The sequence below is a fragment of the Leptonychotes weddellii genome, chromosome 13, assembly GCF_054177405.1.
Source record: "Leptonychotes weddellii isolate Sample4059 chromosome 13, ASM5417740v2, whole genome shotgun sequence".
NCBI lineage: Eukaryota > Metazoa > Chordata > Mammalia > Carnivora > Phocidae > Leptonychotes > Leptonychotes weddellii.
In genome coordinates, this window is record NC_138381.1 from 22,078,764 (window position 1) to 22,103,116 (window position 24,353).

The 24,353-nt window shown below is 46.6% G+C and overlaps 1 protein-coding gene across 1 annotated transcript in view; it reads left to right on the forward strand.

Annotated features, from left to right (window-relative positions):
* MYO5B (myosin VB) overlaps positions 1–24,353 on the forward strand; it is a 278,618-nt gene that overhangs the window by 71,876 nt on the left and 182,389 nt on the right. The window contains 1 exon segment of the mRNA XM_081802529.1: positions 20,847–20,957. Within this exon segment, the coding sequence (XP_081658655.1) occupies positions 20,847–20,957 (111 nt within the window).

Consider the following 24,353-nt stretch of genomic DNA (forward strand, 5'->3'; position numbering starts at 1 on the left):
GTAGGATCTTAGCAGTAAACGAGCTGTAGCCCCTCACATATAAAGACAGTTGGCATCCTTATAAGCATAGGAAGGAAGTATTTTAAAAATACTTCTAATGAAGAAAAATGACCAAAGTGTTATTTTATGGTATTATCTTGTACTTATTTTTCACGCAAGTTTCTCAATTTGTGCTGTTTTATTTTGTAATATAAAATTACAAAATAGCCACTGGCTAAGGACTGCTCTTTGGCACATCTTTTGCAATTAAAAAAAACAAAAACAAAAAACTTCCTCCTTGTTGCCCTCCCAGCTGTGGCTGCATTTGAGACTGGTTTTCAAACGAGATCATCCAAGAGGTGTCAGTGGAGGGTAATCAGGGGTTGAGGCGTTCAGACTTGATGAACTGAAGTCCGATGCTTCCGATGGCTCTGCAGAGCGGCCTGCCCTGGCCCAGTGTGCGTTTACTGGTAGAGCTGCACGCTGGCGCAGATATCTGTCTTTGGAAACAGGTATTGGTGGCAGGGAGGAGTGCGGAGAGCTGGAAGACTTTGGCCTGGGTTTCTGGCTCCATGCTCATGTTGCAGACAAAAGCTTGTCACTTCTATGTCCAAACTGAGTGTCACAGCTTGTTTATAGGGGACTTGGCCTTCCTGTCCTGTGGTCATCTCCTTTCTGGTGCCACTTTTCTGAATCCAAAAGCCTAGAGCTTTTGGTCTCTGTTTGGGGAATGCACTGTAGTGTGGTTGGAAAGGAGGGGACCTCAAACATACCAGGATCTCTGCCATTGCTGTGCCTTCCATGGGCTGCAGCCCCTGCGTTTATAGACCTGGGGAACATAGTGCTTCATGGGAAGGGTTAAGAGGATTAAATGACAATGGATAGAAAATATCTGGTGATGACTATGGTGGTGCTCAGAAAAATTGCCTTCAGAAAATCTGAGGAAGGGAGATGGTAGACGAATCCATGCTGTGAGATTAATGATACTACTCCTGTGTCTCAGCCCCCTCCCCATTACCCTCTTCACTATCCAGCAGATGCTTAAAACTTGGGTTCCTCAGTGTCTGTGCATGCACCCGAGATCTCTTCATTCTCGATCCTGCCTCTTCCCTGTGAAGCCTCCCCAGACCCTCTCCAGACCCCAGGGATGTCTGGCTCTTCCGAACCTTAGCACTGGGGCAGCAAGAATGGGAATGTTCCTGCTTCCTGCACAGGTGAAGCCCCTTTTCAGCTTCGGTTCCTCTGCAAATATCTGACCACCTGTCACATACCAGGCACTGTTCTTGGCCCTGGGGATGTAACCGTGAACCAAACAGATCTCTAATCTACTAGAACTTCTATTTATGAGCTGGAGGCAGGCAAGAGGTGAACACGATCATTTCAGATAAACACAAAGAAGAAAATATGAGCAGTGGGACGGTAGAAAGTGATGGAAAAGGGCCTATTGGAAGTTAGGGAAGGTTCTTCAGAAGGAGCTCTTTAAGCTGGGATGGATGACCAGGCAGAGCCATGGTGGAATGGAGAAGGGGGTTGCAATTTCAAAAGTCCCAAGAAGAAAGGAGGCATGTGTGGCTGGAGTGCAGCGTGCTGGGGGATGCGGCGGGGATGGTGGGGAGGACACAGGCAGAGCTTGACAGCTTTAAGGAGGGGTTCGGGTTTTATTCTTGATGCAGTGGAAGCTTTTAAGCAGAGGAGTGACATGATCTGTACTTTGCTGTTGAGAGAATGATTGTTAGAGGTTGAGCGTAGAAGCAGAGACCAGGTAAGGGTGTAGGAACGGCCCAGGGGAGAGGAGAAAGGGGCCTGGTGAGTGGGGATGTGCCTGACCCTCACTACCTTCTGGAGGTAGGGCTGTGGGACGTGCTGCGGTTGGGTGTGGATCTGATGGAAGGAAAGAAGCCAGGACAACCTGGATGCTTTCGGCTTGAGCAACCCAGTAGATTTTGAGGTGGTGTTTTTGGGGATGGAAAGGACTAGGAAAGAAACAGGTGAGGGGTAGGATAGGATTCCAGAGTTCTCTTAGGCCTTTTAAACTTTTAATACACATATTAGGTGTCAAAATAAAGACCTGAAGTTGGAGATGTGGGTCTAGGTCTCAGTGGAAAGATCAGGATTGTTCTGCATGTGGGAGTTCACCCCAAGATCCCACTGGGGTGTGTGTACGCATTACATACAGTGGTGGGGGAGAGCTAAGTGAGAAGCTGGGGCCGTTCCGTCGCTTACAGGTGGATGGAGGAGAGCCAGGGGAAAGGAAGACCAGGAGTATAGTCAAGAAAGCCAAGATGTCTTGGAAAGCTGGCTCGTAACTGCACATTTGTGTAGAGGAAGATTTTTCATTCTAATCTCACGTTGGTTGGATTTCAGTTGCTTAGCCTCCAGAGGTCTTGGGCTTATCTTGCCAGTTCCATCCGGGTGTAGAGTATTATTAAGTGATTAAATTGACATAAATTATTCACTGGCCTATCTTGTCTTTTAATGTTTTTATTCTGCCATCTGGGCACCCTTTGCACCATGCCAGGCTTCGGCGCTAGGTGCCAGGAATAGCAATGATAACAATTAGTATTTGCACGATGCTCAGTGGCTGTACTTGCCTTTTCTCTTATGCACCCCCGCCCGGCTACTTGGACTCGCTGGGCTTCTCCTGGCTAAAGGACCAGGTGAGACCCCCTTCGCTAGGAACTGTGTCCTCTGCTGTGATGGGACTCCAGCCTGTCTTTTGAACTGCCCTCTCCCCACACAAATGCACCCGTCCCTGGCTTCAGCCCAGCAGATGGCCTTGCACTTGCCTGCCTGCAGTAGCTGCCCCTGTTTCACACCTGGGTCTGGTCATGCAGGCCAGGTTCTCTGCGGGCTTCATTCCTCCTGCCCTGCAAGCCACAGTGAGCTCCCGTTTCAGCATCTCGGAAGGCAGGGAGTGCTCACCAGATTGAATCCTGTGCTCATCTCTGGTAACTCTGCCTCCTGCCTCTTTCTTCTAATTGGTGGCGAATGTTTACTTTTCTTTTATTCTTTGCTTAACTATGCTGTTAGCTTTTCAAGGACAAACATGTCTTGGAAGACCTGCTTCCCACCACGGTGCCTAGCAATGTCCTCCTGGGCCCCTACAGGGGTTTACGGTCTGGTTGGAGCTACTCTCCTTTGGTGCCCTTGTGAGGTAGGAGGGGCAGTTCCCACAAACGAGGAAGCTGAGGAAGGAAGTGAGGATGTGGTTTGTCCCAGGTCACATAGCAGTTAGGGACAAGGCTGGGACCAACATTCAGACCACCAGCCCCTGTTTCCAACTTTTCCTCAGACCAGAGCTCCTGAACACGAAACCATTCACTGTTGACTGTTGTCTCCTACATAAATGAGGGTGTTTGGCTGCCTGCAAAGATGCAGGGCAGACTTTGGATGGGAGCTCCTCAGCTGGACGACGGTCTCTCTCCTCTGTCCTCCCAGGTTACAGGCAAATACTATAAGCACTCTTTGACCTTTTTGTTTTGTTTTAATGGTTTCTGGTTATGTAAACTACAAATGTATTCTGGCTACTTTTTGCCTGGGTGATTGCCTCCTCCCTCCCTTCATGGCATGAGTTCCCACAGGGCTGAGATCAGTGTTTTCTGGAGGCTACAGAGAGGTTTGAGAGGTGTCCCTGCAGAATTAACATGGCCTGGTCGTGCCAAGGAGACCTCAGTGACGACTAGTTCCTTCTGTTTGCCTTTAGCCTACGCCTTGTGGAAGTTGCTTGTTCCTAGTGATGGAAGATGGATGGCCTGTGTGACACAGCACGTTCTGGAAGTCCGCTGCTGATCTCCCCCTTGTTGATGGGACAGGAGCTTGGGACTTTGTGGAAAGTCTTGGATGCTCCCTCATAACTGCTACCCCTGTGCTAAGGATCTTGCTCTGGGCCGCCTTCCTTTTAGCTTTAGAGAAACACAAAACACCACTTTTAACACCCATGCCATCCAAGCTTTGAGTTTTCAGGATCCAGAAATTCCACAGAACCAGGAGGTCTGACCGATAGGACCTCAGAAGTACAGGAGCTCTGGGTGTGCTAACTCTGCAGAGAGAAATGCAGCGTCGTCAGACCTCCATGCAGGAGTTCAAAGACAAAGCTGCTCATCCTCGTGCCCAGATGCTCCCAAGCTGGTGACAACCCTATGCTGATGGGTTATTTAGATAGTACTATATTTAGCATTTCTGGTGGGGGAGAGGCTGTAGTTTCTTGCTAGGAGAAGCAAGAATCTACAGTGCTGGAGTATGCTTGCATCCATTCACCCACCGAAATACTTGGCAGGCTCTATTCTACATGAATGGGACATAAGAGCAGTCTTTTATTCCTACCCTAGTGATTCATCTATACAAGGGAACATAGTGCAATTGAAAGGTGTTCTAGTGAAAACAGGGAGGGGCCGCTCAGGCCAGCGGGAATGGGAAAGCTCAATCAAAGAAGCAATAGTTTAGCTGGACCTGAGCAGGTGAATAAAGTGGGGCAGGTGAAAGACGGGAGGAAGATGTTTGAGGCAGAGGAAGAAGCATGAGCACAGGCATTAGACAGGGAAGCTCATGAGGTATTCAGGAAAAAAGGAGGATGGAGTGTAGGAATGGAGGAGAGTCAGGGATGTGGCCAGAAAAGTTATTTGGGCCAAATTGTGAAAAGTCTTGTATGAACTTAATCCTGTAAACAACATGGATGTCTTTAAGCGGGGGAATGACTTGATGAGGGATGAGGGTGTCTTTTCCGTTTTTGGTTGTCCTTTTGTTTTGGATAACTCTAGAACAACGTTCCTCAACCTTGGCACTATTGATATTTGGAGCTAGATAATTTGTCGTGGAGGCTGTCCTGTGCGTGGTATACCTGGCCTCTACCTACTAGAAGCCCACAGCACCCCCAGCCCCTGCTATCCCCGCCCAGTTGTGACACCAAAAGTGTATCAGGACGTTGTCACATGTCCCCTGAGGACTATTTTGTCCATTCTCCCTGCTCTGCTGCTGCCTGCCCTCCCAGCTGAGAGCTGTTCTAAAAGCAAGCAGTCTAGAAGAATCAGTTGGAGTAAGAAGTAACAGGAGACTGGAAGTCCAATCCAGAATAGGTTGTAATACTTCACATAAAGGAAGTCCTGAACTAAGGCAGCAGAGTAGGAATCGAGAGGAGATTCTAGTTTCAAGGGCAGGGTCTCTGGCATGTTCTAGGCACCTGAATGAACGTGGCTGAGTCTGTGTTGGTGACTGACTGCAATCCCTGGGTGAAACTGTGAATGTTGGATGGGACTTGGAGGGACGGAAGGAGCGCTGGACAGGGAGTAAGCTCTGTTTCTGGGTCCATTCTTTTTTAGGGGCTTGAGTTGGCCTACTCCCTTAACTTGGCTAGATCTCAGGGTCCTTCACATGTGAAGTGTGTCTATAACAATACCTGTCTTAAAAAACAAAAAAAAACCCCTGTCTTTTAAAGGGTTCTTGGGCCCAATTCCAACCTTCCACACAATGCTAAGCAATGCTCAGACACCATGAAGGTGTCCAAGAAGTCAGAGTTAGCAACAAATCCCACTGGTCAAGGGCTCAGTTGTATAAGACTTGAGATGCCAATTATAAGCCCCAGGCTGTTACCTGTGCTTCTGAGTGCCTGCTACAGATGGGAGGTTCCAGTGACCATCTCCTCAGATTCCATTAACTTGCTGGAGTGGCTCACAGAACTTGAGGAAACACTTAGGTATGTTTATCAGTTTATTAAAGGAAATGATGTAATATACGAACAGCCAGATAAAGAGAAACATGGGGCAGGATCCCAAACAAAGGAGCTTCTGTCCTTGAGGAGCTTGGGACCTGGCTTGGTGGCATGTATGGGAGCATTAGGGTTCTCTAAGCATGCAAGCTTGCCAAGGAAAAGCCAAAAAGCTGTCCTCAGATTTTTATGGAGACTTCAGTACATAATGATTACTAAGTTCTTGGCCATTGGCTAATTCAACCTCCAGCACCTCTCCCCTCCCTGATGTTAGGGGTGGGACTGGAAGTTTTAACCTTCTAATCACATGGTTGGTCTTCCTGGCAACAACCCCCTGTCCTTAGGTGGTGTCCACAGATTACCTCGCTAACATAAGAGACACCTTTACCCTCTTATCACTCAAGAAATTCCAAGCGTTTTGGGAGGTGTAAGCCAGGAACTGTGGACAAAGACCAAATATATGAGAAATCTATTCCGGTCTTCTAAATGATCAAATATGTGCTACTTATTAATCACAATATTGCACCTGTGCTTTCTATCCTATGGAATTCTAAGATTGCAGGTTTGTGAAAGCCCTTTGAAAACTGTCATACACTTTCTAAATGAACAGGACTTTCTGGCTGTACAACAGTTAGGAGTGAGGGCGGGGTGGGGAGGGGGGACAAGTGTATGCAAGACCTGAATGGAGTGGGAAGACTCTGGACTGTGTGCCTCCTCCAGCTGTGGGCTTGTGGATGATGAGGCTGGAAAACACTCAGCTCATGAAGCGCTGGAATGTGGGGATGGGACGTTGGGACTTGGCAGGGAGAAATCTGCTGGTGATGTGGTGATTAACATCTCAGCTGTGAGGGGTGGATCTCTGTCACAACACGATGCTGTTCTCCATCCTTCTGTCAGCAGTAAAAAGAGACTCTAGAGCTGAGCATTAACCAAAATATGAAGGTGCCGTGTTAAACACAAGCAGATGGTGGATCCAGCAGGAGAGGGAATGACCAAGAAAAGTGGTCTATTTTAAACATCTTATTATTTTTCCCCAGAGAACATTCTCCTTTCATCCATTTCCCAGGATACTTTTGACTCTAGAGAGCAGTGGGTCCTTGGGCGAGGCACTGATTTTTGGGGGGCCTTGTTTCCCTCACCTAAAGGAGAAAACCTGGGGTCAGAGGGAGGCCTTTCTGATGAGCCACCAACCAGGATCTTTCTATGGATGTATTCTGGATCAACACGAAAAGATTTGTGCCATAGGCAGCTCTTGGGAAGCAAGGAGGTGATTGATGAATGCAGACCTGGTATTGGAACTTCCTTTAGTTCAGTCTACTCCTTGGGAAAACCAAGGCCCAGAGAATTTGAGTGATTTGTCCCTAGAAGTTCTCTTTGGATGCCGAGGGAGGTCTGCACCCCTTGATGACCTGCTTGCCAGACCAACACACCTTCCACACCAAGACGTGGTTGCCTTTAGCTGAATGTTTCCAGCTCCATATTTTTCAGTCATCTTGAAAAGGTTTAATATGACTCAACCTGTGTCCAGAACTGGGATGGTTGCTTTTATTTCCTTCTGTACAATCTGTTTGTTGAAGGTGGTAACTGCTTGGATCACTTACCTTTGTTGGTGGTGTGGTCATTCTGTTGTGCTGTTTCCCCAGGCTCTCATCTGTGCTGTGCTGGGTCTCCAGGAAGACCTTGGGTGCATCCTATTTTAACGCCTAACTAGACCTGGGAAGAACAGATGTGATTCAGGCTTTGTCCAGAACCTGGATGATTAAACATTTTGTATGTGTACCTGGGATTGGCCCATGTTAAAATAGGGATGCATCCACTCACTGTTCATCCACCAATGCATTTGCTAAAAGCTTACTGGCTATCTAGTGTGTAAGGCATTTGCCTGAAAGTGGGAATTTGTTGAGGAATTGTGTAATTGCATAATTGCAATCACATTGCCCCAGTTTCTGAGCAACTCCAGATTTAAAATGTTTCCAGTTCAAAAGCACTGCGTACATAACAATTGTAGAACATGCTTGGATACTTGGTAAGGAAAAGCCCAAGACTGGAGAGTGGGTGATAACTCAAACCCTGAAAGATAGCTTTCCAGAGCAGCAGGACTCACATGATGGTGAGTTAACGCTGCTCAGGTGAGCTGAAGAGGCAGCAGGCAGAGACTTCCACCATCATGTCCAAAATGTGGTCCAGCAGCACATTACCTGTGTAGTTTCAACAGCAAGCACTGTTGATCCCCTCATTTCATATGTCCTCCTATGGTTTTCTGTGCTGCCTGTTTGGGGGCGGGGAAGGGAAGTTTTAGATGGAGAAGATGAACCTACATTTTCTCATTTTAGCTCTTCTCATGGAGATAGAACACTCCCCTTGCCCACCCCATACTCCTTTAGAGGATTTCACACCAATCACATCTATCCTTCTAAACCTCTAAGTCTTTGCTGGGTGGTCACATAGAGGTTCAGGTTAGCTGTTCTTTCAAGCTGCACCCCCACTTTTCAGCTGGACCTGAAGTGACTGTGAAACCACATCTAAATTGGTCTCTAAAATGCCATCACTTGGCATAGAGGACATGAGCTAACTGATCATCCTAGACCGTCTGTGGCCATCTGACAGTAGGTTTGGTTGGAGAGTTCTATCCAGCATTAATATTGAAAAAATGATGCAGTACCAGGTAGGCAGGATGCGTTATTGCTGATGGCTGCCCCAGGATGGAAATTAGAGGCATCACGTTGAGCTCTTTGGTAAATGGTGATTTTAGGCAGCAGACACCCATTTACCTTTCTAACTCTGAAGTCAGAGTCCATTTCATGGCTGCTACTCAGCGAATGTGTGTGTTGGTTCCAGAACATTTTTCCCCTTCCCCGAGGTCCCAGCAGTAAAGATGCTATTGTGCCTCTTTGCTGATGTACTCAGATTGAACATTCCCTCTTGATTCTCAGAGTTAAACTTCTCTGCTCTCTAAAACCATAAATAAGCTCCATATTGCAAAATATAGCAGAAAAAAGTTGGAAGAGCTGGAGAAGGATGAAATAATATATGAATTAAGAGGATTCAGAAGCTATATGAGTAGCACTAAAGTGTGGTGGAAATGGCATATCAGCAGTCTGGAATGGTAAAGTACCGAGTAAATGAAGTAGTAAGAGGAATAGTCAGGAGAAGAATTTCAAAGACCATCTTTTCAGGGGCAGGAGCAGAATAAACAATGTCCCTGATTGCGTTTGCATTGTGAGTGCTCACGGGAGGACAGGACGGAAGGATGCCTGAGAGAAGATCTAACTACACCCCTCTTGAGGGTTTTTTTTTTATGTCCGTCTGTAAGTATGGACCTTTTTTGAGTGGAGTTGACACAGTTACATGAGTTTCAGGTGTACAACCATAGTGGTTTGTGTCAATCTGTAAGTATGGACCTTTTTTGAGTAGAGTTGACACACAGTTATGTGAGTTTCAGGTATACAACATAGTGATTCGAGAAGTTTATTCATCCTGCTGTGCTCACCGCAAGTGTAGCTAGCATCCATCCTGATACATTGCTGTTCCAGTATTGTTGACCGTGTTCCTTCTGTGCCTTTTATTCCATGACTTAATCATTCCATAACCGGAAGCCTGTACTTCCTTTTCACTCATTTTGCTGAACCCCTTACTTCCCTCTCCTCTGGTAACCATCAGTTCTCTGTATTCCTGAGTCTGATTCTTTTTGTTCATTTTTTTTTTTTTTAAGTTTTTACTTATGAGTGGAATCATATGGTGTTTGTCTTCCTCTGACTTATTTCACTTAGCATAATACCCTCTGGGTCCATCCATGTTGTCACAAATGGCAAGAGCTCATTCTTTCCTATGGCTGTGATAATCCAGTGTGTATATACCACATCATCTTTATCCATTCCTTTGTTAATGGACACTCAGGTTGCTTTCGTATCTTGACTATTGCAAATAATGTTGCGATAAACATAGGGATGCATGTATCCCTCCGAATTAGTGTTTTTGTTTTCTTTGGGTAGGAATCATATGGTATTTCTATTTTTAATTTTTTGAGGAACCTCCATACTGTGTTTCCCGAGTGGCTGCACCAGTTTGCATTCCCACCAACAGTGCACGAGGTTTCCTTTTTCTCTGCATCCTTGCCAACGCTTTTTTTTTTTTTCCATTCTAGCCATTCTGAGAGGTTTAAGGTGACCTCTCATTGTGGTTTTGATTTGCATTTCCCTAATGATTAGTGATGTTAGGCATCTTTTCATATGTCTGTTGGCCATCTGTAGGTGTAAGTACTGATCTTTTAATTCTGCAGTTAGAGCATCACCCTCCTCATGTAGAAAACCCATGTACAGTTTTCCATTGGCCGTGGAATAATATGAACAACCTGTAAGGCGCCTCCCAAGAACCTCCTGCATGTCTCTCACTGAGCCCTTCCCCTCTGTGCTCTGCATCTGGCCTATACTGCCTGGCTTTCAGCTCTTAAGGGAGCACTACTCCTTTCTGCCCCAGGCTTGTCTATAGCTAACCTCTCAGCCTAGAATGCTCCTCCCTCCTCACTGTGCCTAGCCAACTCCTTGTCTAAGTTTCACCTCGATTTGTGCTTTTTCAGCAAAGCCTTTCCTGATGACCTGGACTAGGTGAGGTCCCCTGTTGTATGCTGGGAATGTCTGTGCTGCTAAAGCAATTACGACCATTGAAGCAGGACTGATTGCGTAATGTGGTTGGATATCCTTGAAGATAGGGCGTGTCTTTTTCCCCCTTCTGTGTCCCAGCACCTTGCACAGTGTTCAGTAAATACTCATGGATGAGTGAATGAACTAGAGGCCATTTTCCTGCCGATAGGACTTTTAGCTTATGGGAATATGCAACAGTGGAATATTCGTTGAATAGTCTCAAGGTGTGTTTGAATCCTGGGGGGGAGGGGGAGGTTGGCATGGCTTGTCCTATGAAATGAAGATTGAGAGCTGACTTCAGTCCCAAATGCAAGTGTGTAAGGCATTTAGTTCTAAGATGATCTCTTAGAGGCAAAGGAAGAACAGATCAACATACTCATGTGTTGGGGGCAGTTCCCCAAATTTTCCCCAGAAAAGAGTGGTTGTTCCTGTGCATTTTCTCAGTTAATGTAGGTCAGCGAATTCTGTTTGCAGAAGAGAACTTAGCTTGAAATGACTTCAGTGCTGGCTTTAGTTGCTTACAGAGGTCATAGAGTGGAACAGGTTTTAAATTAAAAGGGAAGCAAACAAACTTATTCCTGACTTGTCTAGGGCAGTGACTTTCTAATAACTATTATGGTGATTATAAATTAAGACTGGTTGTCTGGGGAGAGCAATATACTAGTCTTGGATGCTAGATATCAGCAGTTTGTATTTATACAGCAAGAGAGGAAAGCAACTATCCAGTGATGGCATCATATATGGAATTAAAAAGTGTTCGGAGAGCTTAGGTGGAAATGAAGACTTGTGCTCTGGAAAACGGTCTCAAATGACTTAAACATGTGTGATATGATTGTGGGTTGCTTAATTCACATGCTTGGTCCTCTGTACAGGGAGAGTTCCCATTCCAGGAATTATAGTCATGTTGGGGAAGTAGGATTTTAACAAAGGTTCAGCTGCTTGGTAAGATCCGGGCATATATTTAGCTGCATGAAATATACTAGCTTTGAGCAAACCTTTCTTAGCATCTTTAGCAGGCAGGTTAAATGGGTTTGATGTTGCAGCCTTACAAAACCAACTTGCCATCCACATGCAGGACTTTGTGATCTTTCCAAAACTTCAACAGGAGCACATTGCTTTATAACTGTTTCTAAGCCTCTGGTATAACTGCATTTCCTATCAACAAGCGTACTGCTGGATAAAATGACTTAGCAATGTTCCCCAAACACCACGCACTTGCCATCTTGGTGTCCGTTTGTCACTTGAGGACATACTCTTAAAGTTTGCCTTCACCAGTCCCACGGAGATTTGGTTCTTCATTAGCTTCAAACATAGATAGTGAATGTAGATGAAGACGGAATTGTGACTGATGATGTAATCAGGTGTCAGAGTTGTCGAGTTTTTGCTTAAAAGATGATGTGCTATAAGCATGTAAAAAAGCAAATATCAAAGATAGGCTTGTGATGGCCAGGGCCAGGTATAGATAGATCTCTTTTTGATGTTTGACTTTTGTTTCATTTAAATAACAGGAAATATTGGATTTTTATGGTAACTTTGTTATTTAACTATGCATTGATCCATTACAGAATGAAGCTCACTTCTTTGCCTTTTTTTCCCCCCCCTTGTCCTTTACTCCAGAGATGCCAGGTGGCTTTTTTTCTATCCCAATCTCTATGCATGAAGTTAAAGTTCTTCCTGGCATCCGGATTAGCTTGGTTCTCTCATTGAGGAAGGAGCATGGAACAAGTTCAGTAGAGATCTGGATTGGGGCTCAGGGATCTACCTGATGGCCCAGCATAGGCGTGGATTTTAAGTTACTTGTCAGCTCTGGACACACAGAATATTGACATATAATTCCCTCTCTATAAGTTATAGAGAGCTTCCCAGTGAGAAGAGCATTTGGGGGAAAGGGAAGGCTATTACTGGTCTGGGAAGCCTTTCACGGGATAAATAGGGAAACCAGGAAGTGGGACTTGCTGCTGGAGGAGGAGGAGTTAAATTCAGGAAAGAAATCAGAGGAGTCTGGTGTATGTTCCCGTGATGCGCTGTGTGCCCATGGTTCTGCTGGGATTACTTGGTTGTATCTGTGCTCCCCTAGAGAGGGGTGTCTCCACGTCTCATTCACACCCAGGGCCCCAGGTCCTGCTGCATTTGACAGTAACTACTAAGCACTTACTCTGGGCCAGGTTCTGTGCTAAATGTTTTATATACATTAGTTCATTTAATCTGAACAGCAACCTTAATATGGAAGTTATTTCCATCCTTGACAGATGGGGAAACTGAGCCTGTAGTAGAAGTTAAGGCTAGTAGCTGATTCCTGAGTCCTTTTGAAAAATTTTTTTATGAAAGTATAGTTGATATAATGTTACATTAGTTGTGGTGTACAACATAGCGATGCAACAAGTCTCTACATTATGGTTCTCACAAGTATAGCCCATCTGTCCCCTTAGAATGCTATTATAATACTATTGACTGTATTCCCTATGCTGTAGCTTTTACCCTCATGACTTACTCCTTCCATAACTGGAAGTCTGTACCTCCCATTTCCCTTCACCCATTTTTCCCATACCCTCAGCCCTCTAGAACAGTTTTGTCCTATTTATGGGTCTGTTTCTCCTTTATGCCTTTGTTTTGTTTTTTAGATTCTATAAGTGAGAAAATAGGATATTTGTCTCTTTTTTTCACTTAGCATATATCCTCTAGGTCCAACCATGTTGTCACAAATGGCAAGATCTCATCCTTTTAATGGCTGTATATTATTCCGTTGTATGTATGAACCACATCTTCCTTATCAGTTGGTCTATTGATGGACACCTAGGTTGCTCCCATAGCTTGCCTATTGCAAATAATTCTGCAATAAACATACAGAGGTGCATATTTCTTTTCAAATTACTGTTTTTGAGTAAATACCCAATAGTGGAATTACTGGATCATATAGTATTTCTATTTTTAATTTTTTGAGGAACCTCCATACTGTTTTCCACAGTGGCTGCACCAATTTACATTTCCACAAACCATACACGAGGGTTCCTTTTTCTCCACATCCTCGCCAACACTTATTTCCTGTCTTTTTGGTTATAGCCATGCCGACAGGTGTCAGGTGATGTCTCATTGTGGTTTGGATTTGCATTTCCCTGATAAGTGATGTTGAGCATCTGTTCATTTTTCTGTTGGCCATCTGTACTTCTTCTTGGGAAAGTATATATTCAGGTTCTCTGTCCATCTTTTTAATCATTTTTTTGTGTTATGTAAGTTCTTCATATATTTTTGGATGTTAACCCCTCAGATACCTGAATCTTCCTTGCTCTCCAGTTCCTATAGTGGGAGCCCAGTACAAAGGAAGGGAAGATGCCCAGCAGCATACTGGTGGGGTATTCTTTATTTAGCTGTGCCCCCCTCCGCCCCCGTTTGGGAGACTAATCATTGGCATGGGATTCAGGATGCAGCTCATGTCTGGGCCCATGAACATGATCTTCAGGCCTCACATGTGGAAAGGATAGTGGGTGGTCCTGCTTGGATGGGCGAAAATATCTAGTCTTTGTCCTCCAGACTGTATTACGCAGAAGAATGAGACGTGACACCCTTCCTACCGTAAGGGCAGTTAGCTTAAGGTGTCCCCATGGTTTCTACAACATGGCCGTGCCTGCCAAGTACCATGCACTAGGGAAAGGGCTCTTGTCATGGTGCTAAAAAGAAACTGTCGGCTTAGTTTGGAAGTGTTTTTCTTCCCCATCCGTGAAAGTATTGCTTCAAAATGGACACCTTTACACCAAACAGAGGACATCACTTATGACATCTTTGCAAAGTGTGTGTTTTCCGAACCCCATTTATAGAACTGAGCTATGAATATCTCCATGTGTTTGGTGAGGGGTACACGTTTCTCTGGCCTAGAGGGACCCCTAGTCTCGTAGCTCTGGTTCTCTGCTTCCTGTCGTTGCACATTGCGCCTGGGCTACAGGCAGGGTTGGGGAAGCCGCTTGCCGTCCTTGGCTGGTGTGGTCCTTCCTGCCTCGGGCGGCATCTGTGTCCCACGCCCCTCCCTGCCTTTTAACAATTGTTTTTCTTTGGAACTCACAGCCTCTCCACTTACTTCAATGCTGGTCACCTTTAGTTTGTTGATGCTGTCCTCCGTGACTGATCATAGACTGGTCTTGGGTGCAGAAATTCGGTGGCTTCTGTGTTGCTTCAGGAGTAGAAGCTGACCGACGTGATATTGCATCTTCGAGTTCTAGCACAAAATTCATGTCCTGAGAAGTGCTGTTTGCCTACTTTGTCAGTTTTAGCAAAAGGGACTCCTCTTGCACCCTGCAACTGGAGCCCTGATTTTTCAATTACAGAGCAGAGATTTCAGTGCCTGCCAAACCATGGCATCGCGTCAGTGCTAAGGGTACAGCTGTGAACAAGGCTGACCGTGTGCCTGATGTTTGTGCCCTACTGTGGGGAGGAATGGGGGGGGGGACAATTTGAGTCGGCCACCAGGTGAGGCTGGGGGCTCCCCTCTGGTCCCTTCCCAGGGTTGGTGTCCAGACTGTGCTTTTAGGTCAAGATGACATTGCAACCCAATCTTTAGTCTGCCTGATTCTTAAAGTACCTAGTGGCTTAATTTGGCATGTCATTGTAAGTGGCTTTTGGCCGTTTTTCTCGTGTGTGCTTATGAAACCCCTTACCTGTGTAAAATGCACACTCAGTGGGCCCTGGGCTGCTGTGATCAAGTTAATGTTTCTCCACGAGGGGGAGACAGCAGAGGACTTGAGGTCGCAGATCCTTTGCCTGGTCATGGCTCTGACCCTGCCTTCTCACTGTGAACTTGGGCAAATTGTTCTGTGCTTTTCTACCCTCAGTGTTCTCTGTGATGGATTAGTGATAAGCCTGCTCATCTTGAGTTTTAAACTAAGATGAAACAAAGTACTTGAAGTTGCTTATTTTAGTGTAAGGTTGTGGAGAAGCCACATTTAATAATGATAGGAGGTGAAGGTTTCCAGCGTCCCTGTTCTCCTTTGCCTAGAGTCCATTTTGATTCTGAGGCTCCTTGAAACAAGGATTTTTTTTTTTTTTTAAACTCTGGCACATTCATTTGAAGCTTAAAAAAAAAAATACAGTGCTTAGGCCCCACTCTGAGAGTTCATCTTAATTACGCAAGTGTGGGACATGGGCACTGGGGTGTGTGTTTTAAGATCTGCGGATAATTCTTAAATGCCAACCAGCATTAACAATCCCTTCTCTCAGGGCTTTGAAGTTGAAGTAGGCTAGATCCAATTATTGATTTTTAGGCAAGGCATGGCTATCTATGAACAATTTGTAGGACATCGAAAGGATTCCAGTAACCTGGAAACACCTTAGGCTTGCGATTTTCCCATTCCCTACTTCTCTGCAAGATCCCATCCGATCCTGCCTTCTAGACTACACCATGTACACAGTTATCACTGGCCCTGTTGCCTGATGCTTACAGTGCTCTGATAATGTGGGATTGCATTTCATTCTTGGGACCGCTTGGTGAGGTACACCTTTGACCCACGTTGTACAGCTGAGGAAACAGAGGCTGAGAACCTTACTCATCAATTTACCCAGGCTAACAAGTGCTGGTTGGAATTCTTACCTAGGCTGCCTGACTCTAGAGCCCATAGGCTCAGCCACACTATTGTACTGCATCATGATGATGAGTGCAAATAGGTAAAAGTGGCCCCCTTCTTGATGTGGCATTTACATTTTAGCGCAGGGGCTTTCTGGAGATGATGTTTTTAGCTCAGGATCAAGAATATTCGGGCTGGAATTTCATGCTCCGCCACAGTGGTGAGGAGAGGCCTCTGGGTATGTGAGGGTCTGCGGTGCCTGCCAATCAGTTACCAAGTGAAACCACAAGCCTGCTAGCTTGCACACCTGCCTGCACCTTGGCTGCCTCTGCAGAGCTGCCTGGTTCCCACCCCCAGGGATTGATGCAACTGGTCTGAGGGGTTACATGGCACGGAAGCTTTAAAAGCTGCCCGGGTGGTTCTAACCTGCAGCCTGGGTTGAGCATTCCTGCCCTGGGCAGCCATTCCCTCCAGCTGAGAACTGCCTTTGCAGGCCCTGCAGATAGTGGGGAGAGGCACCTGGTTGGGGCGGGGGGGGTGGGTGTACAGGTGGCTGGAGAGTAGTTCTCATACCGATGGGTCACAGAGACCTCTGCCTTCTCCAGTTAATACACAGGGCTCTTTCCAAAAGAAAAATCACAAGTTCTTTGATAATCAAGTCAGACTTCTATCTCCTTAGGACGGAGTTAAGCGTTGTTAAAAGGGGGGAGTGACAAGTTGAGTGGCGCTATAATTGGGTTATGTGGGTCAGGCTTGTCTTTTCCTATAATCTCCCTCTAGGAAAGCTGGTGTAGAGGTCAGATTTGTTGGAAGGAATTCCTTGAAGGTGAGAAAACAAGAAGCAACACAGAACCTTGGTTCTAGAGAGTTTCTATCTGGCCTGTAGAATTGGTGACTTTCTGTTAGAATATATTTCACTGTTTTCTCAGACATTAGGAGAAACCATGCTAGTAGAGTGTATATGGGATGCTGTTAGCATCCTCTGCAAACCAAAACCGTTTTTTTGTTAAATTGAGGTGAAATTCACATAACATAAAATTAGCTACTTAAAGTCAACAGTTCAGTGGCATTTAATACATTCATGGTGCTTGCCGTGCAAACACCATCTCTGTCTAATTACAGAACATTTTCATCGATCCAAAGGAAACCTCCCTCCAAATCCTGTGTGTCTCCACAGTTCCGGTCTGTCTTCCTCCAATCTTTGCTGGCTACTGCGGTGCTCCCCTCTCCCTTCTTAGCCTGTTTTCTTGGCTGTTTACTCTGCATCGATCATGTCCTGCCTTGTTTGGGATCACAGAGGCAATGGATCTTCCTCGGGTGGGTAGGTCTGGGAAGGGAAGGGATGGTGGGTGGTTTGCTAAGTCAGCATGTAAAACAAAATTTGATTATTTAAAATTGCCCTTGTCGATCCTGTCAATTGCTCATCAAGTGTGGCATGCATGACGTTGGGTAAACAGCTCTGCTTGGTAATTTCTAGACACTTTAAGCTGAGAATCCATGAAATAGGATAAAGGTGGGGAAGCGGGAAGCTGAGGGGAGGCCTGCCTGTAGATGTTACCATCTGCACCATCACAATGCAGGGTTTACTTCATTCTGCTTTAACAGTGAACGGCTATGATCTCAGCGCATGTCCAAGTGTGTCTTTATTGTGGAGTTGGAGGAAATAGGATGGCATCTAGCACAGTGGGCACAAAGTAGGTGCTCACATGTTTCCTTGATTGGAATCTAGAGCTTGCTTGATCAGGTGTGTAATTCACAATGTCCTTTAAAAAGTGACGGGAGCCTTTGGCCATCTGTTTCCTCAGTTGGCATCAATTGTTGCCGCCTTCCCTTTTCTTGACTTGCCTGCCCCTGCTGAATAGCTATTACTCTCCTTAGGAATTGGTCACATCACCCTTTAGAATATATTTTTATGTGGATTGCCTACCTAACTGGATGGCATGTTCTATAAAGTCAGGGTATAGATGCCCATGTTTCTACTTCATTATATGGCGCTTATCACAATGTGTTTTCCATGGAAGCCAGATGCCTCATAAATGCGTTGTTTACGGATTCCTGTCTCAACAGACATTTAGTGAGCATCTACTATACGCCCAATAGCGTATCTGAAAGATCTGGCAGTCATGGGGCAAAATGGATGTGAAAGAAATGCCTGCAAAACCATGAAGTTAATCCTAGAAGAAGGGAGCTGCAGCTCGGAGTAAGGACTAACCCGGGAGGGTGCAGGGAAGGTCAGGGTTCAGTGAGCACAAGGACTTGGAACTTGGACTCTGCCCACACGGACAAGTGAGGGAAGGGCGTTCCGAGCTGCGGAGACCTCGTGTACAAAGGGCAAAAGACCTTCACTGTAATGGCCAGATAGTAAACCTTTCAGGCTTTCAGGCCACAGGGTCCGTGTCACGACGACACGACCATCCTCAAAATGCAGGAGCAGCTGTAGACCGTATGTGAGTGGAATGTGTGCCTGGGCTCCAGTAAAACTTCCTGGACACCAAAATTTGACTTTCATGTAATTGACATGTTATCATCTGGATATCACACTCCTCCCCCTCCCCAGCCATTTGAACATTTAAATGTTTACTTACCTCCTGGGCTGTACAAAAACAGGTGGCACACTAGATTTGGCCCAGGGCTCTAGTTTCCTGACCCATGCACAAAGGCAGGGAAGAAGGAGCATGTACTGAAGAAGCAGAAGAGCAGGTACTTAGGGGATGCCGTGATGCAGTGGGTGTGCGTGGAGGCTGAGGGTCTCCATTTCTAACACGCTCGCAGGTGATGGTGAGCCTGAGGTCCTCACTTGGAGCAGCAGAGAGCTAAAGCATTATTAGGGCTTGATGCTGTGCTGGGTTCTGTGGGATGGGAAAATAGAGACTGTTTTCTTCCAGTAGCTGTTTTCAGTCTCCTGAGAGAGAAGAGATTTATACAAGTAGATAAATCGATCCTCCCAGAATAAGAATTAAACAGCTAGTGCCAGGCAGTGAGGTTTCCAGGTGCTGGTGCAATTAACAGGTCAGGAAAGGGCACGTGGACAGCAGGGGTCCGGCCAGAGGAGCCCCCGTGTGAGCTGGAACGGGGCCCCTTGGCTTCCAGGATGTCCACCTCGACGATCTCCACATACTATCCTTCACTCCGTTCCTGTTGGGATTTTCCTCATTCTTCTTGTCCCTTTTCCCTTGAGCCATTCCTGACCCCGTTTACACAGTGTGGAGACATTGAGTACAATTTCTTGGGTGTGCTGTTCTCCCTCGGCCTGGATGGGAAGTCCCAGGAGCGAGCTCGGAGGGATGACAACTGTAGTGAGGCTAAGGAAAGATCCTTCACCTGAGGCGTGGGGACAGGATCTGAAAAGTCCTTGCAGCTGGGTGGAAGGTAGGTTTACAGGACCTAGGAGGAGGAAGTTTGGAACACCTGAGGGGAGAAGAAATGTTGACAGTTACAGTTGGCAAATGCTCAGATTTTCTCCGGAGATAGCTCAGAGCATTCTTAATGTCTACTCCAAAGCATTTAGGTGTACCATAAAGCTCTAGAGCATCTTCTGTAAAGATACAATCAATACAGCATGCTCAGAGGCAGAGAGAAGATCCTGTGAACTTCTTCATAATGCAAAAACCGACTTTGGCTTTGTATCCTGGGCTGGGATATCAGGGATGCAAATTGGGGGTGGCTTGTGTTCCCATGAATGAGTGTCGTGAGTCTGTTGCCTCATGACTTACTCTTCTCATTGGTGAGTCCAAGACCAGTGCAGTAAGGGCCAGGGGCTTGCTTTTAAAGAGGGCAGTGACCATCTGGAGGAGACACTGTAAAACAAGCCCAAAAGAAAGCCCGCTGGGCTGTTTGGGCCCAGGCAATGGACTGGCCGCAAGCTCTGGACTTGGAGCTCTCCCTCCACAAGGGAGGCTGGTTATACTGACCCAGGCCCACGTTCTGGCTGGCCTTTTGGTCATGTAAGGCTATTAGTTTCAGGTTTGCTAAGAATTTTCTATGGTCGTGTGTGTGTGTGTGCGCACGCGCATGTGCACACAGCCAGGTTCTAAAGCAAACAGGCCCTGTGGCGATCACATACCTATAAAATACAGAAATTTGTCGGACAGATGTAAGGCGTGCTGCCAAGAGTGACCGCCAGCCGGCCCAGATGCTGCCGTTTGGTGCATCTGAGCTGCGGTTCCCACGGCTGCACATGACATTCACCGTGGGAGCTCTTAGGTCCCCTCGGATTCTGAGTTGGTCTGAGGTAGAACCCAGTCTTGGTGTTGTGACATTCTTAGGTGATTGTAGTGTGCAGTCCGGGCCGATGGCCCCCCTGCTAGATCCAGAGGGCTTACTCACTAAGGGCTGTGTTCTCCCCTGCGGGAGTTGGCCAGCTTCATGACCTTGCAAATCCCGTAGCAACTGGGGGAGCTTGAGCAAGATTTGGGGGTAGGTGTGTGGCTTAAAGAATGCACAAGTAAATTGAGGTTGCTGACAATTCAGGAATATGTAAATACACTTTCGATTTGCTGACACTTTTTTTCACTCCTGCAGGAAAATGGCTTTGTCCCTGAATGCAGCATATCAGAGCGGAGGTTCCCAAGACTTGAAGACGGGCTCTTCGGTCTTGGTCTTGGCATGAGTTGTTTTTTCTCTCATCTGCAGCACACTAGACGCTCCCTCTGACATTGCTATTTTGTCCTGCCCTTGAGATGAGGATGCAAAGCCCTGGTGGATGTAACTAGATGCAGGCTTGGCAGTCTTGCTGGCAGAATGAGAATTACATTGATCTGTGGCATCCTCTTAGGATCTAGAAAGTGCCCTCTGTCCGCAGTCCTGTGAGTTACTTGTCATGGTATTAGATCACCTTGTGTTTTGAAATGAGAAGAGAGGAAGATGTGTCAAGATGGCTTTACAAGTTCTCCGGAGGGCCCCTCAGAGGTAGCAATACCCATGTAGACACCTGAAAGCTTTATTTCTATCTGACTTTTTTTTTTTTTAATCTTCCAGTACACGAGGGTCTGGATCCCTGACCCTGACGAAGTATGGCGCTCAGCTGAATTAACCAAGGACTACAAGGAGGGAGAGAAGAGCCTCCAGCTCAGACTGGAAGATGAAACAGTAAGTGCAGGTCATGGAAGCGGGGAGCATGGGGGTCTGGGTGGTATGCTGTGGGCTGGAGCTTCCCCCGCAGAGTAGAGCTGCTTGAGCCCCTGGCATCTTTTTGTTGCTGCTGTTGATCACATACGTGCAAGTGGTAAACCATGCTAGTCAACACATGCCCACTGGTGTTGGCAGCTGAGAGATCTCTGGTGGCCACGGCAAGGATCTTCTCCGTGGAGTAGCAGGAGGGGTTCCCTTCATGGGGCTGAGGCGTCAGTGGGAGGTGACGTGAGAGGGCGTGCGTGGGAGAGTGGTTGGAGCCCTGGCCCTGGCCCCAGCCTGTGTGCGGATCGGGACCCCGGCTCAGCCGTCGCTAGCTCTGTGCCCTCGGGCAAGTTAGCAATCTTTCCATACCCGTTACTTCATCTGTTCCATGCGAGCCATGGTTTGTCTAGGGTGCTTTTGAGAGTATGAGGAGTTGCTATGAGACGTGTGCTTAGAACCGTGCCTGGCACATGAGCCCTCGTGTGTGTGAGCTGCTGTAGCGGGATGGCTTTAGCAGTTGTCCTTCAGGTGGCTTCAGTCAAAAGGAAGACCAGGTAGTTAGCTATGAAATCTTCCTCTGATACAATCTGATTATTCTGAATTTCATGAGCTTTTTGCAACCACCCTTCTCTGTGAGGTGTGCATTTCACAAATATTTGAATACTTGCACTGTGCGGGTCTTGGGGGTGTATGTGGCCCCGCCATTGGGGGGTGGGGCACAGAGGTACAGCAAAGTGCTGTGACACATCGCATGAGGCACACAAGCCGGTGGATAAGGTGTGGGACAGAAAAGAGAGGGAGCCTGAGGAGGGGAAGGGGTCATGGGAAGGAGCCGGCCGTCGAAGACTCCGGGCGGAATGAGCGGGCAGAATGTTCCAGGCAGGAGTGCTGCGTGCGCCAAAGCCCCGAGGCTGCATGGTGTTCCCTTTGCGTGTTGAAGGAAAGGAGGCCCGTGCACCGGGCACTGTTTGAAGAAGGGGTTAGAGAGGTGGCCCGAGGACGAAGGCACAGGCCATTTGGGCAGGGCTTACAGAGGGGGAGAGTGCGAGGGAAACCAGTGTTGGCAAAAACTTGGGAGTATAGTTGACACACAGTGTTAGGTTAGTTTCAGGCATACAGCGTAGAGATTGGACAAGTTTATACCTTGTGCCGTGTGGGTATTAGGCTCCATGAAATAAGTCCTACTGAGAAAGATGAATGCCACATGGAATCACTCATTTGTGTGTTGTTTTTAGATTCCATATGAGAAACAGGTTTTGAAGGCAGTGACAGGAAGAAACCAAGAATTGGCTTTGGGGCGGGTTACGTTGCAGGGGCTGTTGTAGAGCACGCATTGGGGGAGGAGGGAGGCTGGAGTGCTTCTGGCCTCCCTCTGAGACTAAAAGTTGGTACTACATCATTTAGCCTTTGATCATTGACCCTCTTGCTGTTTTTTCTTCTTTCAAGCATCTTGGTCTTGTCTTTTTAGTTAGTAATGACCTACTTGAGAAACGGACCTTGTCTTACCCTTTGCTCACATAGTACCTACTGTGGTTGGTGATTAACTCATTGATTAGTAGAAAGATGGAACATCTCCCCTTACTAACTTCTGTTTGTATACCCTCAAGCCTATCACTTGGTAAAACTGGGACACCAAGTTAGATTTTTACACCAAGGTGTGCACGCCTCCCCTTCCCCTTCCTGGCAGGCAGACTTGGCTAGCCTCCTCTTGGTTTGGAGGTGTGAAACAAAATTCCCAACAGATGGAATCATGTTTACCATGCGGAATAACTTCCCACCCCACACCCCAAACAAAATGAAATTAGTTCACCCACTTGAATGGTGTAACTTCTATTCCAACATACTTCATTTTAGATGATCTTTTAAGTGGGTGGGTGTTTTTAAAGGGTTGTACGGAGGTAGTGAGGAATGACCTGTGTTGCTAAAACAGAGCAGATGCTTGTCTCTCCAGCTGAAAATCTGCCCAGCATGACTAATCCTGGAGGCTGCCCAGGACCCCCTCTCCCCACCTGCTACTTGGCCAGTCAGCGTGTAATCAGAAGGGATGCCTGGGGCTGCAGATTAGCAGCTCTTGAGAAATAATGTGCTCTGAACGTCCAGCTCTGTCCAGGTTCCTTGCAGACTGTGGTTTGTCCACAGCTGGCTCCAAGTGGTTACTAGGAGCAACGAAGCTGAGCTGTGGACCAAAGGCAGGAGGGCAGAAGTTAGAGGACTGGCCTCTGCAAGTTTGAGGAGCACCTGCTCTGTAGCCAAGACCATCTTTGATGTATCAGGCTGGCCGAAATCCACCTCGCAGTGCTCCCCCACCCTCCCTACCACTGAAGTCCAAGAGTGTGGGTTTAAGTACGGTGGCAAAGGATGAAAATAAATTCATTCTCTTCTGGAACAACAGTATCCTTAAGCCCCAGCTTCTACCTTACTGCTTGCTTGTGTGCTCAGCTCAAGGTGGTCAGGCTCCTCGGAGAGGTTTCTTCTTCAGTGTTGCTTATTATTTTAGCTGTGGTCAAATACACAAAACCTAAAACTGACCACGTTAACCATTTTTAAATGCACAGTTCAGTGACATAAAGTACCTCCACATTGTTGTACCACCATCCATGTCTGGAAATTTTGATCTTGCAAAACTGAAACTGTCTCCATTCAGCTCTAACTCCCCCTTGCAGCCACTGGTAACTCAACTGCTCTGGGTACCTCATAGAAGTGGAGTCCTATGTCCCATATTTGTCCTCCTGTGTCTGGCTTGTTTCACTGAGTGCAATGTAAGTTACTTTATATTTAAGCCTATGGGAAATTTCTTGGAAAAGGATAGCATCCTCTCTTTCTCCCCGCAGCTGTGATGGGTGCAAATTAGCCAGGTATGCGGACCCTAACACAGTGCTGCTTTTAAACTGGATCAAGCATTTCTGTCCCTGTTCGCAAACCTTGGTGATACAGAGTTCCCTCCTTGTTTGCCTGGATAGAGAGTTGTGCCTGGCAGGCCTTCTGTCTCCTGCCGTGGCCACCTCCCTTGTAACTCCTGCCCTCTAGTGGCGGGGAAAACTCCATTTCCATGGTTTGGCATCTAAATTTTTTTTTAAATTTTAATTTAAATTCTAGTTAGTTAACATTGCAATATTGGTTTCAGGAGTAGAATTCAGTGATTCATCACTTAAATACCCCTCCCCCCCCACTGCTCATCATAACAAGTGCCCTCCTTAATACCCATCCCCCGTGTAGCCCATCCCCCACTCACCTCCTTCCATCAAGCCTCAGTTTGTTCTCTGTTAAGTCTCTTATGGTTTGTTTCCCTCTCTTCTCCTCCTCCTCCTCTCATAAGTTCATAAGTTTTATTATTTAAATTCCACATATGGTGGGGTGCCTGGGTGGTTC